The sequence below is a fragment of the Heptranchias perlo genome, chromosome 23 (genome assembly GCF_035084215.1).
Source record: "Heptranchias perlo isolate sHepPer1 chromosome 23, sHepPer1.hap1, whole genome shotgun sequence".
In the NCBI taxonomy this organism is placed as follows: domain Eukaryota; kingdom Metazoa; phylum Chordata; class Chondrichthyes; order Hexanchiformes; family Hexanchidae; genus Heptranchias; species Heptranchias perlo.
In genome coordinates this window covers 7,235,921-7,254,492 of record NC_090347.1, presented here as the reverse complement: position 1 = coordinate 7,254,492, position 18,572 = coordinate 7,235,921, and the positions used below count along the sequence as shown (strand labels likewise).

Here is an 18,572-nt window from a genome sequence, read left to right as displayed (position 1 = left end):
ACTCCCACCTTTACCACCATTCCTTGTCAATCTGGTTTCTGCCCTCGGTACTGCTCACAATGTCTAATCATTGCATCATGGCCTTGCCCCCCCCTATCTTTGCAATCTTCTCCAGCACTCCTCGTCCCCAATTCTCCATTCTTCTATCTCCAGCCGCTTGTGCATTCCTCCCTCCCTAAACCCCTCTGCCTCTCCACCTCCCTCTCCTCTTTTAAGACCCTCCTTAAAACCACCTCTGACCAAGTTTTTGATCACCCCCAATAACCCCTTCCTTTGACTCAGAACGATTTTTTTTCCCCTTTCACATGTGAAGCACCTCAAGACGTTTTTCTACATTAAAGGGCACTATACGAATTGCTGTTATAGGTACAACTTCCAAATATTTTTGTTCCATTAGCTTCCATGATAAATAGAGGTCTAAAAAGGGTAAAAACTTAGATTGGCGAATTCGAAGTGTAGAAAGAGAAATGTCAAGTGAGCATGGTAGCCTCGTAGTCATGACAATGAGCTAGCAAACCAAAGGTCGGAGTTCAAATTCCACCACAGCAAGTTATCAAATTGAATTCAATAAATCAGGTCATTTGGGGGGGGAATGAGAGAAAAAATTATGAAAGCTGACAGACTGTTGCTAACTAATGTCCTTCAGGAAAGGGAAACTATTACCCGTTCCCCCCACCCCCACCCCCAACCTGGTCAGCCCCGCACATGACTTCAAGGGTGAGACTAATAACAAGGTGGGGGTGAAAGGATAGGAGTGAAGCTGGAGGAGAGGATGTGGATGAGAATGATGGGAAGAGGAGGGAGGGATTTTTTTTTTGTGTATTGTGACTTGCAATGTTTACATGGGGATCTTGCTGAGAGATCTCATAATTTTTGTGTATGGAGGGGGGAGTTCAACTTTTTTCGATGGGGATGTTTGAATTGTGTGTACCTGGGCTCATATTTCTGTATAATCATGTGGCCACTCATTGGTTTTGATAAGTTTCTGACCCCCAGCTTCAAAAGAATGAACATCACTTTTTAAGAGGTGAAACTGAATAAAATAATGAAATGCACAATCTTTTTTAGATCTCTCACACCATTCCTCATCCAAGAAAGTCAGCAGCTGCCTGCTCCTTGACCTGAGTCAATGTTATTCTGTTACCAGCTGCTCACATCCTCTTCCCTGCTGGTCTAGATGAGACCAAGGAATCATGATACATACCATGTGTACTTTGATACCCTACAGTTCTATACATTCAACTAAAAAAATGTTTACCTGAGCATTTGGTTAACAAGGAAGGAGTTCTGATTAACTATAATGTACTATGGTTTGTTTATAAAACAAAATTACAGTATTTTTCACACTCACTCTTCATTTCTGAAGTATTTATTTTTCCTTCCTCACTTTCCTGAAGGTAATGACTCATGCCAGGTGCACTTTCATGAGCTAATGGTGAATTTGATGTCCATGAAAGGAGATTTGATAGAGGTGTTCAAAATCATGAGGGGTCTAGACAGAGTAGATAGAGAAAAACTGTTCCTATTGGTGGCAGGGTCAAGAACCAGAGGACACAGATTTAAGGTGTTTGGCAAAAGAACCGAAGGAGACATGAGGAAAAACATTTTTTTTTAACGCAGTAAAAGGTTACTATCTGGAACGCACTGCCTGAAAGGGTGGTGGAGGCAGATTCAATCGTGGCTTTCAAAAGGGAATTGGTTAAGTACTTGAAGGGAAAAAATTTGCAGGGCTATGGGGAAAGGGTGGGGGATTGGGACTAACTGGATTGCTCTTGCAGAGGTTCTTGCACGGGCTCAACAGGCTGAATGGCCTCCTGCGATGTAACCATTCTATGATTCTATCAAAATGGCCATTCTTCAAAAGAGACCAGGCAACAAGGTATTTGAATAGTGCTCCTCACATAACATTATGATAATGTGCCCCATTTTCTCCCTGCCTTCCTTACCCACACAGGAGTGCCCATCCAATGTTGGATCAATGCTTCAAATTCTGCGATTTAAGCTGGAACTTCCAAATACAGGGGTGTATACCTCATTTATCCAATGACACAAAATGCATTTCTTTGCAACTAAAAAGGTTTCCAAGACAAACAGCAATGGTCTAAAAGGAAGGTGGATCTGGAGAGATCTGAATTATATTAACCACAAAATTTTATGGGGGTTGGGGGGGTGGTGGTGGCAGGGCAGGCAAGTGTTCACATGAACATGCCAAGTGTTTAAAACACCAACTATTTTTCATCTGTCCATTACTGAACATCCAACACAAAACAGCCAATGCCCCAGCAACCAATGAACAACAGACTGAAACTAACCAATTAAAGATATGGTTTAAAAAAAGGCTTTATTGTTCATTTGAAAATGCAGCACATCTTCTGACTTACTACACTTAATTCTCAGTCTGCTTTTCATTATTTAGTGAGTATCCTAAATTCCAAGATGTATTAAAATAAGAAAACATGGAATGAAAAAAAGATCATAGTCCTTCCATAAATCGTTCAAATGTGAATCCTACTTAACCTGTAACCTTCTGGGAGAAAGTTCTACATAAATACTCCCTGATCCCCAAAGGCAAAGGCAATCAAGCAAAATTCCATCAGTGTTGCCACTAAGCTTGTTTGGCATATTGGTACCAATATGCTACAGGGAGAAAAAAAAAAGTACTTAAGCCAATATGCTTTAATGCTGTGTGCTATCTTTCTTGTATAATAATCTTAATTCATCACCTCAAATTGCTCCCACCACATCCACCACCAGTGACAGGCCTGCAAGCAATAATCTTTATCCCAGTATTATATAGCTGAAATAGCTCTCTCCAGACAAACTGCTGGGTGCTTTTCAAAGTTCAAGTGGACTACTTTACATGCCCATAATTACAATTCGCAAAAACCCCATGGAAACAAATGCCTGCAGTGTGGCCATGCAAAAATTTCTTACACTCATCTTTACGCTTAACTCAAATGTTAGCAATTATCCAGACTGTTTATCCAGTCCTACATTTCCACTGTTCAACCCTGACCGGCTGGGTTTTGAAATTAACAGCCCCTACTCCAAGCCTGAATAACACAAAAACAATTGTATGATGTGTGTCTATTTCCATTTACATCCATATTAGAAGATGGAAACACTAACTAGGATATCAATCCAATGGCGCAAACCATCAAAATACACAATTTCATCCTTCCTTTGTTACTTGCTTATCTGCCCCCAAAGTCTCCTTTACCAGTCGCAAGGTAGAAATAAACTTAGACAGTCTCAACTCAGTGACTCGGATACAAGCACATGTTGCAAAACTACCCATAATTTGGCATTAAATTTGTAGTCTCATAACAGAGAAGCCAGTTCCAGCACCTGTGAGCCAATTGGAAAGGCCACACAGATGTGTGGCTCAGGTTTGGATTTAAGCACAGGTCAGGAACAAGTCAAGAAGGAAACATTACCCTAGTTCCATGCTATGTATGACCCAGGAGTTCTTCAAATATTACTGGCCTGGGTTTTCCGCTTGTTCGCTCACCAGCTGGTGATTTTCCTCCCGTTCATCTTAACGCTGCGGAGAACACAACAGAAATCCACAGCCGCTGAATGCAAAACCTGGAAAATTCCAAGTTCTATATTTCGTACCTTGGGGACAAAAATTCCCCGAAACAAAAAGATTTAAAAACTCAAGTGAAAATACTTTACATTAGATCACTACATTCCTTGCATTGGTCACCTCCTAAATTATTAAAAATAAAAATGCAAACACAGCACATGGTTTTTAAACAACATTTCTCCTCACCAATTTTCTCCTTTCCCAAGGCATTGATTCCTTGGTGGGGTACGGATGCACAGACGCTGGGCACCATCTGTTACCCCACCCAAAGTGGCAGTGACTGTTGGCAGGCTAGTCAATCATAGAGGTATGACAGTCAAACCCAATCCTGTCCATATCCAACATCCACACATTGGCAATTTCCAGCAGAGTCACTGGATAGTAATCAGAAGCGGGTACCTTTGATGATTTTTGCCTGTATCGAGGTGAATTGTAGAATCCCTACAACTGTTCTGGCTGAGATCAGCTAACCCATCACAAACTAGCGACTGAACATGCGACACCTGGTCTGAATGGCTCCATTACTCACTTGATAAACCCGCTGAACCATCAGCAGAGCTAAAGGGTAACTTTTGAAGTCATGTAAATAATTGGTATTACACTGTCAGTGATATATTTCTCTGCAATTCATATTAGCAATATGTTGGTGTATTGCTAATCATGCATGCCATATGCCTTCAGATCCCACTTTCCTACTGTTCATTATTCCTCCTACATCACACTGCTTTATCATTCACCACAGCAGCCAAGTAAAGTAGCAAGAAAAATAAAAATTGAACATTAAGATTTTACAACAACTAGACTATATATAGAACAAGCTGTCAGCAAGCTTAAGCAAGTAACCTTGATCCTGCTGCTCAACATAAAATGCAGTAACAAGGAATCATCAGAACCACTCAACTGAATTACTGTCTTGTATCATGCTGCCAATCGCCTAATAATTGTAATTTTTTTTAAACTGACTTGTTTCAGACACAAAAAAAAAGGGCTTCAATGTTTATGAATTAGAATTAGATTGATCTAAATGAAAAGGCCCTTTTGGTCTCATTCTTCCAGAATATCAACCCTACCATCTTTCCTTTACATCCTTAACATCCACCTGAAAGACAAAGATGAGCTCAGTTTAACGTCTTATCAGAAGGACAGCACAGATAATAGTGCAGCAATCCCATGGCAGCAGGCTAGAACGTCAGCCTAGATTATTTTAGTACGGGGCTGGAATCCCCAAACTTATGACCCAGAGGTGACACCACCACTAACTCACTCAACCTGACCCTTATTGAGGGAAGTGGACACTATGGTGCCGATACTACAGGGTTTCTACTCAAAAAAAAATTCTGTTTTTTCACTGTTTAAACGTAAATTTGTATCAATGAAATAAATTCAGTGAAGAACTAATAGATTACTCTATCAAAAAATATGGTGGCTGTACTTGCACAGAAAAATGGGCATTAAAATCAACAAAAACTATCTTCTCCCAGATCTCCAGGTCACCACAATAACACAACACGGGCAATCTATCTGCCAATTGCTTCTTCCGAACCCTTCATCCAGTCAACAAAATAGAAGTGCCCATGATTTTAAAACATATTGGGCAAAATATTTTACATATTCTACATATGTACATCTATCACATTTATAAGAAACGGAAAATTTATTCAATGCACAAGGTGATAAACAAATCAAAACTACTCACCCATGAGCTGCTCATGGTTTAAAAATAAATCAAACAGCTGTACACTCACACTAACCATAAACAAGTACTAGTTGTAAACATAGCCACTCCATTATTGCTATTGCATTCTGAACTGATAACTGTACAAAAAAAGTGCAAAACAAGTTTCTGCTCACTGCACCTTTGAACCACACAAAAAAAATTGTACAACTCAGAATAAATCCCACCTAACTAAAATAGAACCAAAGCTATTTAGGCATCAGCCTTGGCTCAGTGGCAGCACTCTCACCTACGAGTCAGAAGGTCATGGGTTCAAGCCCCACTCGAGACTTGAGCACGTAATCTATGCTGGCACTTCAGTGCAGTGGGAATGGTGCACTGTCAGAGGTGCTGTTTTGCGGATGAAACTTTAAACCAAGGCCCTGTCTGCCCTCTCAGGTAGACGTAAAAGATCTCATGGCACTATTCGAAGAGCAGGGGTGTTCTCCCAGTCTCATGGCCAACATTTATCCCTCAACTAACACCTAAAAACCGATGACCTAGTCATTTATTTCATTGCTATTTGTGATACCTTCTTGTGTGCAAATTGGCTGGCATGTTTCCTACATTATAACAGCGACTTCACTTCAAAAGTACTTCATTAACTGTAAAGTGCTTTGAGACATCTGGAGGTTGTGAAAGATACTATACAAATGAAAGTTCTTTCTTTTTCTTGTTAAACCTCCCAGCCAACATCATGTTTTTATAACAAGCGCGCACACTCTCCATCTCCAAAGACCAAACAGCAACTTCATAACGACTGCTCCTAGCAACTTGAGGTGTTATGCACTATTCCAATACGTAAGCAAAAACCATACTGGACCAAAAGTTCACTTAATACTCAAGTTCCTTTAATCATTGTATACCAAACAGAAGTTGCAAATATATATATAGTAGAAATAGAATACTGCATTTCAAATTGTTTATTTCACTCAAGGGAAGCCCATATAACTTGGTCATAACTTGCTACTGATGATTTATGTGTTCTCCTTCACTTGAAATAAAGGAGGGAATTCCACCGCTTCATGTGTAGTATCCATTACACTTTATAAAGAACTTTCTCTATTCACAGAGCAATTTGATCCCCCATCATAATGCAGTTTACCTTATCATAAATGTAAGGGGAAACATCTTGCTGTGCAAATACACTTGATTTTGTACAGTGTGCATCTGTAAATAGCCAAATGTTATTAAAGAGGGAGGCTTGCCATCACAAAGAATTATGAATTAACTTTATTAGCCTTTAACTTTATTTTATTTCTGCTGATTCTCTGGATATTTAAAAGAATGAGTTATCCAAGCAATCAAGAAATTGGTTTGCTGGAGTAACTGAAATGGCACACAGTCATTTTAGCTCTGTGCATGTTAATTCAGCTCCCTCACACTACCAGGCGGAGAAATACCTCCAAGACAGTTCCCTCACGGCTATCACCATTCAGCATTTGAACAACACTGCTCAACATGAAAACAATGAGAACATGGAAGTTAAACATGTTTCTTTTAATCATGTTTATTATCTTTTTTAAAAAAGGAGGATTTGATGGAGAGACTTCATCTTCAAAAAATAATTGCACTAACACACAGTTTGCTGATCTTAAAGTCCCCATGTATTCCAATGGGAAAGAAACTTCAATAAGACAAATATGCCCCATGCCTCTGACTGTCTCTTGTGCAAGTCAATAAATCCCAAAATCACAGCTTGTCAAATCATTTAATAAGAACTTAGCAGCCTGCTGCCTGTCACCTTCCACCCTGACATCCCCACCAGCAAGAAACCATTTAAAAGGAAGGAAAGTGTAGGAGCACTTTTGTTCAAAGTATTCCCCCTTTCATAGTAAGAGACAAAAAAAAAAATCACTTTTTTAAAAAACAAAAACTCAATTCTGTTGGTAGCAGGGAGACCCTCATGTAGGATCACCCACTCTGGTGACATCAATTACAGGGAACTCCCTGCCCAGTCCCATTGCCAACAACAGAGGACATAACTTCAAACCAGCCTGAGTCGTTCTGAAGCCACCCGACACCAGGAAACCACATTAAAAGCTGGAATCCAATCCACACTTCAGTCACCTCCAGACTTAACTTTCCAACACCTGGCTCACTGGCTTCCCAACACAAGCTGCAATTCCTCCAGAAATTGCCCACATCCTGCTCCACCAGCCTACTTAAATTGAGCCCATCACCCCTATCCTCACCAACTACCATTGGCTCCCAACTTCAATCCTTGCCCTTGATTACAATTCCTTATATGGCCTTACTCCAACCAACATTTGCAAACTTTTCTTACCCTAAATGCCAGCTCTCAGGCTCTGCTTGAGAATCTGGACTATTGTGCGCCATTGTCCCCACTCCACCATCAGTGGCAGAGCCTTCAGCCATCTTGGCCCTGCTGTCTGGAATTCTCTTCCTATACCCACCCACCTTGCTATATTTTTCCCCGAGCTTCAAAAGCCTCCTCAAAACCTACATCTTTGACTTTGCTTTCAATCACCCCCTCAATTCTTCTCCCAAGTTTATGATCATCCCCTCTCCCATGAAGTGTCTTTACACAGCATTACATAGAAAATACAACATGGAAACAGGTGGTTCAGCCCGACCAGTCTGTGTTGATGTTTATCCACATGAGCAGTTGTCCCCATCCCATGTGCCTGCCGAGTTACCATATCGCTTTATCCCTACTTTGTTCAACTACCTACTCTTAAAAGTTGACATAGTCTCTGTTTCAATCACTAACTCTGGTAGTGTATATCACAGCCTGATAACCCTCTGTGTAAAAAAAGGTTCTCCTGCTCTCTGTCTTTAATCCCTTATGTTTAATCTTATTTTTATGTCCCCTCGTTCTAGACCAGTCAATCACTGGAAACAGTCTCACCTGAAATTTCTGTGGGCGTTCTTCGATCCCCCACCTCAACCTTTTAAAAAGCATTTGGACAGTTACATGGATAAGATGGGTATAGAGGGATATGGGCCAAGTGCAGGAAATTGGGACTAGCTTAGTGGTATAAACTGGGCGACATGGACATGTTGGGCCGAAGGGCCTGTTTCCATGTTGTAACTTCTATGATTCTATGAACCTCAGCAGAAGATTGGCAGAAACCCCTGAGAAACAGGCCAAACTTTTGCTACATTAAAATGTACTATGCAAGTATAACTCATCATTTCCTGGGGTCAGGCAACTTCAAACAAGCTTAAGAGCCACTCTAAAGTCTCCTTCAGCCCTGCTGATTGTAACGGGGCCATGCTAGGATATTTGTCGAGCAGATATGGAGGACTTACTTCAGGGACTCTATAAATGATCAGCAATTAAATTATTTTTTTTATTATTAATTTCAAGGAAATTGACGGCAAGACATATTCTTCTATAAAAGGTGGAAGTAGAGTTATACAGCACGGATAGAGGCCCTTTGGCCCATCGTGTCCGCGCCGCAACTTTGAACAAAAAGTACACCACCTAAACGTCCCATCTCCCATAAGTTTGTATACATTATAAATAGGGCAAATGATGTGACGTTCTGCAAAATTCTGCACTTACAACCTGTTGTGCAATCTGCTGCCCAAATATTACACATTTACACAAACTGCTCTAAAAGCAGAGAAAATGGTAGTTTTAAGTAATTACAAATCACTGCCCTAATTAAGCACCAGACACTGGGGGAGTATTTCCCAAGACAGTGACACAATCTCAGTGATGACACAATGTTGACAAATTGCACAAGGTCTTGCAATTTATGATGTCATCTTGATCCTTCAATACAATTCTGTAATAACACTGCAGACTGTACTTTATCCTGCACACACTGTATAATTATTTTGCAGTCTTTATAATATTTAAACCTTGTTAGTTACTGGAGGGCGTTCTAATAAATCTGAACTCACTATTAAAAATATTCAAAAAGTAGGGCAGTGGCACTGAAACAGTACTGATGTTCTTCCTCTAACTTTCATCCCTTAAGTCACACACCTGTGTGGTCCTGTGCATTCTACCAGCCCTCCAATACCATGCCCAAATGACCAATCTTCAACAACATATTTGACTGTGGAGGACATTACAATTAAGTCAACCCTGGCCTCAACCAACATGAACCTTTTGGATGGATTACTAGAGAACAATCAGGATGGGAACCATGCTAATTTTAATCCTCTCAAACCAAGGGGTGCAAGACCAACTGTAGTGCTCAATTGCTGCACCTGCTAAACTCAGGCTTTTTTTTTATTAACACCTTTTAAAAATTCTTTCTTCTCTCGCTGATTTTCTCTACTTTCCTCCTCTCCTGTAGGATTTATTCTTTACTGGGATACAGTTCCATGGGCACTGGGCACCCTCCAGTACATTGCTCAAGTGTCCATTTTACATTTGTGAGTTTGGACATCAAGTGTCAACAGGCTATTCAACTACCAGGACCATCTTGTAATCACCCAACATGCACATACACACTTCCAGCAAGGATAACTGAATGGTGATTAGAAGCAGGAAGCCTGGATGAATTCCCTCTCCCTAACCCAAGGGCGCAAAGGCTAACTGCAGTGTCCGTATTTCTTTCCTGGTTGAGATCAGTTAACTAAGCAAAGGCTAGATATTGAACCTGGGACCTTCCTAATCTGTATGACTCACTGGGAAAAACTTACTGAGCCATCTGAGAAATCAGCCGTCAGTCATTTTATTGGTTAAAACTCAAGCAAAATGCAATCAGTGTCATGCATTGTCACAGTACATTTATTCTTGTTATTTAAACTTCAGAATCAGAACCAAGGCTAAATATTTTCACTGGCTCGGTCACCTTCATCCAAAAGTTGCACTTTCGCTCTAGCTCAGCACGATGGAAACTGTATCTGCATTTTAAGACTCAAATAACGTCTTCCAAGCAAGTCAAAACAATGTTTTTTTCCCACAAAATAAGTTATTTCTAACAGACAACAGTTTAAAACAAACAAAAAAAAGTTTTTTCAAATAATACTGGAACAATTGGTACTCAACTTCTCTCAGACTGACTCAAAGTTGAAGACACCACAAGTTTGTACTGAGATGGGCAGCTGCCCAAATTAAATGAAGGTCTGTAAATATATTTGCCAAATATATGAGACACTTTTTCAAATGAAATATAAAAATAAACCAGTTACATAGGATATTATATGGATCCAATTATTTTACATGACACCCAACCTAGAAGATACAGCTTGAAATAGAAGGAAGCTGTAAGGAAAATAAATTTTAAATAAAAGTTTTAAGCCTACCACAAAAAATAGATAGAGTTTATTATTAGTTATCATCTCATTAAAATGGGGCAAGTTTAGATTCAAGGAATCCAAAAATTACTACCAATTTATCATAGTAGTAGTACCACACAGGAGGCAACCATTTGGCCCATCGTGCCTGTGCCGGCTCTTTGAAAGAGCTATCCAATTAGTCCCGCTCCATGCTCTTTCCCCACAGCCCTGTAAGTTTTTCCTTTTAAGTGTACATCCAATTCCTTTTTGAAAGTTACTATTGGATCTACTTCCACCACCTTTCAGGCAGTGCATTCCAGATCATGACAACTCGCTCCATAAAAAAATGGTTCCTCATGTCGCCTCTGGTTCTTTTACCAATCCACATCCGCTGGTTACCGACCCTTCTGCTACTGGAAACAGTTTTCCCTTATCAAAACCGTTCATGATTTTGAACACCTCTATCAAATCTCCTTTTAACCTGCACTGCTCGAAGGAGAACAGCCCCAACTTCTCCACATAACTGGGGTCCCTCACCCCTGGTACCATTCTAATAAATCTCTTCTGCACTGTTTAAGGCCTTCACATCCTCTCTAAAGTGTGGTGTGCAGAATTGAATGCAATACTCCAGCTGAGGCCTATCCAGTGGTTTATAAAGGTTGAGCATAACTTTCTTGCTTTTGTACTTTATGCCTCTATTTATAAAGCCAAGGATCCCATATGCTTTTTTAAAAAAAAAAACAGCCTTCTCAACTTGTCCTGTCGCCTTCAAAGATTTGTGTATATACATCCCCAGGTCTCTCCTATCTTGCACTCCCTTTAAAATTGTACCATTTAGTTTATATTGCTTCTCCTCATTCTTCCTACCAAAATGTATCACTTCACAATTCTCTGCATTAAATTTCATCTGCCACGTGTCTGCCCATTTCACAGTCCATGTCCTCCTGAAGTATGTTACAATCATCCACATGTTTTAATACATTTACAAGTTTCAGGTCATCTGCAAACTTTTAAATTATACCCTGTATAGCCAAGTGCAGGGCATTAATCTACATCAAAAACAACAGTGATCTTAATAATGACCCCTGGGGAACACCACTGTTTACTTCCCTCCAGTCTGAATAACAACCTCTCACTACTACTCTCTGCTTTCTGTCCCCTAGCCAATTTTGTATCCACGCTGCTGCTGTCCCTTTAATCCCATGGGCTTTAATTTTGCTAACAAGTCTATTATGTGGTACTTTATCAAATGCCTTTTGAAAGTCCATATGCACAACATCAACTGTGCTACCCTCATCAACCCTCTCCGTTACATCAAACAACTCAATCAAGTTAGTCAAACACGATTTCCCTTTAACAAATCCATGCTGGCTTTCATTTATTAGCCCATACTTTTCCAGGTGCCAATTAATTTTGTCCCAGATTATTGTCTCTAAAAGTTTCCCCACCACTGCGTTAGGCTGACTGGCCTAAAATTGCCAGGTTTATCCCTCTCCCCTTTTTTGAACAGGGGTGTAACATTTGCAATCCTCTCGTATTGGCACCACTCCCATATCTAAAGGAAGATTGTGGCCAAAGCCTTTGCAATTTGCATCCTTACTTCCCTCAGTAACCTAGGATGCATGCCACCTGAACCAGTGACTCTTCTACTTTGAGTACTGCCAACCTTTTTAAAAACCTCCTCTTTATCGTCGCCAATATCGCTACTGCCTCCTCCTTTACTGCTACCTTGGCAGCATCCTCATCTCTAGTGAAGACCGATGCAAAGTATTCATTTATTACCTCAGCAATACCTACTGCCTCCACAATCATAGAAAGGTTACAGCACGGAAGGAGGCCATTCGGCCCATCGAGTCTGCGTCGGCTCTATGCAAGAGCAATCCAGCTAGTCCCACTCCCCCGCCCATCCCCGTAGCCCTGCACATTTTTTCCTTTCAAGTACTTATCCAGTTCCCTTTTGAAGCCCATGATTGAATCTGCCTCCACCACCCCCTTGGGCAGTGCATTCCACATCCTAACCACTCGCTGTGCAAAAAGGTTTCTCATCTCACCTTTGGTTCTTTTGCCAATCACCTTAAATCTATGTCCTCTGGTTCTTGGCCCTTCCACCAATGGGAACAGTTTCTCTCTATCTAGGCCCTCCATGATTTTGAATACCTCTATCAAATCTCCTCGCAACTGTCTCTGTTCCAAGGAGAACAACCCCAGCTTCTCCAGTCTATCCACGTAATTAAAGTCCCTCATCCCTGGAATCATTCTAGTAAATCTCTTCTGCACCCTCTCTAAGACCTTCACATCTTTCCTAAAGTGCGGAGCCCAGAACTGGACACAATACTCCAGTTTTGGCCGAACCAGTGTTTTATAAAGGTTAATCATGACTTCCTTGCTTTTGTACCCTATGCCACTATTTATAAAGCCCAAGATCCCGTTTGCTTTTTTAACCACTTTCTCAACCTGCCCTGCCACCTTCAATGATTTGTGCACATATACCCCCAGATCTCTCTGTTCCTGTACCCCTTTTAGAGTTGTGCCCTCTAGTTTATATTGCCTCTCCTCATTCTTCCTACCGAAATATATCACTTCGCATTTTTCTGCGTTAAATTTCATCTGCTACATGTCCGCCCATGCCATCAGCCTGTCTATATCCTCTTGAAGTCTATCACTATCCTCCTCACTGTTTACTACCCTTCCAAGTTTTGTGTCATCTGCAAATTTTGAAACCGTGGCCTATACACCCAAGTCGAAGTCATTAATATATATCAAGAAAAGCAGTGGTCCCAGCACTGACCCCTGGGGAACACCACTGTACACCTCCCTCCAGTTCAAAAAACAACCGTTCACCACTACTCTCTGTTTCCTGTCCCTTAGTCAATTCTGTATCCATGTTGCTACTGGCCCCTTTATTCCATGGCCCACAATCCTGATGATAAGCCTACCGTGCGGCACTTTATCAAACACCTTTTGAAAGTCCATTTACACCACATCAACTGCATTGCCCTCATCTATCCTCTCTGTTACTTCATCAAAAAACTCTATTAGGTTAGTTAAACACGATTTGCCTTCAGGGAAAGCCAGCACGGATTTGTTAATCAATCCATACTCGTCCAAGTAACTTAATTCTGACCTGGATTATCGTTTCTAAAAGTTTCCTTACCACTGAGGTTAAACTGACTGGCCTATAGTTGCTGGGTTTATCCTTACACCCTTAAGGTCTCCTTATTTAGCCTAAAGTGTAATGATACATGCCTAGAAATCATACTGTAAATCTAACTGGACAATCAGTCGTAAATTTTCAGCTTCTCCTCCCACTTTCATTTCCCTTCAATATTCCTTCTACAGTCCCTCCCATTAACACACATCATTCTTAGATAGAAAGTGTGGTTCAGAAAAACCTTCCCATGCTTCTGCCAATGCCATTTCTGAACAAGCTGACTGAGATCAGGAACACAAAAGAGAGACTTAACATCCTACCACTCCGTACTTCTTTTAAAATGTTCACTTTTTTTAAAAAGAATTCAAGAAAAAAAACTCATTCATCATCAGGATGCCCCAAAGCAATTTACAACTAAAGTATTACTCTTAGGCGTCAGCCTTGGCTCAGTAGTAGCATTCTTGCCCGAGTCAGAAGGTCATGGGTTCAAGCCCCAATTTGGAGACGTGAGCACATAATCTTGGCCAACATTTCAGTGCAGAACTGGGGGAGTGCTGCACTGTCAGAGGTACAATCTTTTGGAAAAGAAGTTAAATCAAGGTCCTGCGTGGCCTCTCAGGTGGACATAAAAGATCCCATAGTTGAAGAAGAGCAGGTGAGTTCTCCCTGTGTCCTGACCACCATTTACCCTTCAACCAACACCACCAAAAACAGATTATCTGATCATTTATCTCATTGCTGTTTCTGAGACCTTGGTGTGCACAAATTGGCTGCTGGGTTTCCCTACATTATAACAGTGACTACATTTCAAAAGTACTTTGTTGGCTGTGAAGCACTTTGGAATGTCCTAAGGACAAAAAAGGCACTATATAAATGCAAGTTTTTTTTGAAGTGCAATTACTGTTAGTGCAGCAGGGCCCCACAAATAGAAAATGAAAGACCAGACAATCTGCAATTACATGCACAAGTCTGTAATGGAGCTTGAGGCCACAACCTTCTTACTCAGAGGTGAGAGTGCTATCACTGAGCCAAGCTGGCACACAGCATCAGATAATGAAAATGCTCTCAAAAGCATAAGCGTGCTACTATACTTTCAATAAGCTTTTAAAAATTGAATATATTTCAGCTTTAATTTCCAATTTTGAAACATTATCTGACCCACTGTTCTTACTGAAAAAACACAAATTGAGAGGTGGCTATTTTGCCACAAATTTTCCAGAAACTAAGTACCAGTCTAAAATAATGCAATCACATTTTGATTGTGGAAGTCCCATGGACATCAAACAAAAATATAAACATGGTGCAGTAATAACACAAGGCAACAAAAATAAACTTTGAATTGTTGCCAAGTTTGCTGTTGTACTTCTTTCGAAGGGTGGGAATATAAATACGACTGGATTAACAAAATCCAGTGAACTCTTAAACGCACACTCTTTTCCAATTATACACATTCCATAATCAAGGGGAAAAAACAGGAAGGTTGTTTGAAAGCCATGTCGCAGAAATAGCCTGAACACCAAGAGTTTACTTTGCCGGGCCTAAGACGTATTACTAGCACCGAAATCTACAACACAAACAGGAATTTCCGAATTTCTTAAAGACACAACCTTTCTTCACCCACCCCAACCTTCCTTCCTCCCTCACCAAAAAAAAATCAAAATGATCAATAATTTCAAAGGCACACAGACAGAAAATGAGAAATGATCAATAAAAACTCATTCAAGTTTAACCACTTTTGGTTATAAAAGAAAAAGTGCAAAAATAACCTGGCTTGTTATTTTGCCGCTCAGGTAAGGAAAAACTCCTACAAACAAGCTCTCCATTCACAAATAATAAAAAGGGGTAAAAAAAAAGGAAGGGAAAGGAAGGATCCATTTAAAGAAACACCAGATCTTATAATACATGTGTGTGTGTGTAATTCACATAGCCTCTTACCTGTTAGACGTAACTTGACTGGCCCGTTCCTCCTGGCCCCTTGGTTAGACATGTTCCGAGTGTTTTATTGTGTAAAGTTTTAATTCCCGCTGCTAACGTCTCCCTGCGAGCGGCCGCTTTTCCCCCCTTTCCCCGAGCGAACAATGATGGCCTCCTCGAGCCCGATGGCCCGGATGTGCATAGCACACACTCGACAACCAGAGAGAGAGAGAGAGAGAGGGAAAAAACTCAATCAAAATAAAAAAATAAATACCATTTACCTCATGAAATTTTTTAAAAAACAACTTTTCTTTTCGAATTGGCCAAAAAAATATTTTTTTAAAAAAACTTTTTACTTTTCTTATGGGTTTTTTTTTCCGTCTGCCTCAAACTCCCAGTCAGTAGAACCAGACTTTTTCTTTTCCCCCTCTCTCTCTCTCTCTCTTCACATCTCAGGGTTGGTCTCCTTTTCCCTCTCTCTCTCTTGTCGAGGTATATAGATTAAATAATTACTGAAGGCTATATTCAAATCAACAGTAAGTCGATTAATTGTTGTTCTTGTTTCTTCCTTGTGCCAAGCGTATTTCCACCCACAGTAAATCCTCACACAAAAAAAAAATAATAAATGATGAGGGATTGAAGATTATTTTTCAACAAAAAAATAAGTCGTTGACGGTATTTTTTAGGCTTGAAGCCACCGCTTTCCTCTCTCCTCTCCCTTCCTTGGTCTTAAGTCCTGATCTCAGGGCTACTTGACTGAAGAGCACAGCAGCGCACTTGCTGACATCATCCCAGAGCTCCCACCCTCTTCACAGTCTACAGCTCCTCCTGCTTGGATCACAGGGACAAGGCACTCTGCAAACCAGCACCAAAACTTCACCCAGCTCTCCGCGACCGTTGGGCACCGCAGGAACTGGAGCATATCCTCGATCAATATAATAAAATTATTATTTGACCTTGTTTATTATTTGATTTTGATTTTGTTTTTTAAAAAATAAAACACACCCTAACACCCCCCCCTTCTTATAAAAGGGGGTCTAAACACACACACAGAAAAAAAACTTCACCCAACACCAAACTCCTTCACAGGCAATTTCCGAGCATCAAAACGTGACCCAGCAATATCTGTTAAATTACCAATACTTTATTATATCGATTATTCAGTTTAAAAAATGCAAATGATCTATCGATATAAAATAGGTGATTGAAAATGAAATAGACTAATAATCTAGATTTATACTAAATTACCATCATTGATATAACAACTAGCATTTATATGGCGCGAATATTACTACAAAATGTACATATATAATCTATAGATGCAAAGTAATATTATTAAAAAGAAATAAAACTTATTTTACAGTCAATTAACACTGACAATTAACTAAAAAAGGTAATCTGTGGATATAAAATATTACAATGAAATGAAATAAATGACAAGTTTTTGTATATTATCAGTATAAGTAAAGCAATTTTTTACAATGACATTATTTTTATGAGTAAAGCAAATTAAATATATATAGTTTACTGTATTGAAGGTTGTTATAAAATAAATTAAAATATATTGGAAAATATATGCTGGGTAAAGCAATTAAGTAAAATACATATATACTGGATTATTCATATTGGTATATATTTACTCACCGATAATTTACTGTAAAAATTAAAGTAATCGTATAGATATGTTTAGCTTTTAAAGGCTGGTGGCAGTTTAAAGTTATTAATTTAGGGCAAGCTACACAAACAAAAGGTTTTAGTTAGGTAAAGTTGATTGCACACTGCCTCAACTTAGTCAAACTGCAGTCATTTCTTAAAATATAGGTTTTTAAACTGGGGTCCCTGGCCCCCTGGGAGGGGTTTTGTAAGAGGGTCTCAGGAGTCCTCAAGGTTATCAGATTTATGCCCATCTGTCATTAGATTTTTGAATTTTTCTGTAGTTGCCACCTTATTTGTAAATTATTTCTGTTGTTAAAAACCAATAAAACATGTTTTCGTTGTGTAGCTGATACGATCTTTCTAAAACTAGGACAGGGGCTTCTCAGAAGCATGTCGTTGTTTGCAGGGCGTCCCCAAAAGTGTGTTAATATTTGCAGGGGTGCCACCACGCAGAAAACCACAGCCTTAAAATTTAGAACGAACAAACCGGCCTTCTCAGAATCTTGTCAAATTAGAATCCTCAATGGCTCAGTGCGTAAATAGAACATATGGTGGGGTGCTAAGTCATAAACACCAGGAAGGATACAGATTAATTCCCTGGTTTGTGGTAAGCTAACCAATTTCAGCCAAGTAGCAGTGGGAATGCTATGTTTGGCTACAGTGTTTAAACTAGCATAAGGAAAAATTGTCTACGGTTTCTGCTCGTTTACTTTCCAGAAATCCTTGTTGGACAGTGTGTGTTGGTGCATGGATCTTAGGTGAGGACAGAATCAGGCAATGCTGTGATTGCCACAGCATCATATGGGCTACCAAAACTCACTATTCCAGGTTTACGCATGAAGAATAGCCATTTGGGCAAGATACTAGCAAGCCAACAGCACCCACGGAACCGTACTCCAGTATGAGTTGCCACTTTCCAGAAAGTAGGATATGTGGAAAAAATTGGAGTGAAATTAAACTCACCACGCAGGTAGTGCTTTCAATATTTTAAATGCTATATATTTGGTAGCAGTATTGTAAAGAAAGAATTTGCATTTATATAGCACCGTTCACATCTCAAAGCACTTTACGACCAATGGATTCCCTTTTGAAATGTAGGCACTGTGATATAGGCAAACTCAACAGCCAATTCCCTCGAACAGCAATGAGAGAAAATGCAGTTACTCCGATTCAGTTCTATTGTCCTGGACACCAGGAGAAAATCCCCTTTTCTTCCATTAGTGCCATGGAATTTTTATATCAATTAAAGCAAGCAGACAGGGCCTCAATTTAACATCTCATCTGAAAGACAGCATCTCCAACAATGCAGCAGCACCCCCTTGGTTCCACATTGATGTGTCAGT

General features: G+C 40.0%; 1 protein-coding gene across 2 annotated transcripts in view; it reads right to left on the bottom strand.

Annotated features, from left to right (window-relative positions):
- smurf2 (SMAD specific E3 ubiquitin protein ligase 2) overlaps positions 1–16,353 on the bottom strand; it is a 216,818-nt gene extending 200,465 nt beyond the window's left edge. The window contains exon 1 of one of the 2 annotated variants that reach the window (XM_068003917.1): positions 15,595–16,353. In XM_068003917.1, coding sequence (XP_067860018.1) covers positions 15,595–15,646 — 52 coding nt within the window. In that variant the 5' untranslated portion in view covers positions 15,647–16,353. The remainder of the gene's footprint in view (positions 1–15,594) is intronic. The other variant, XM_068003918.1, reaches the window with a different exon arrangement.
- Between the last annotated feature and the right edge of the window lie 2,219 nt (positions 16,354–18,572).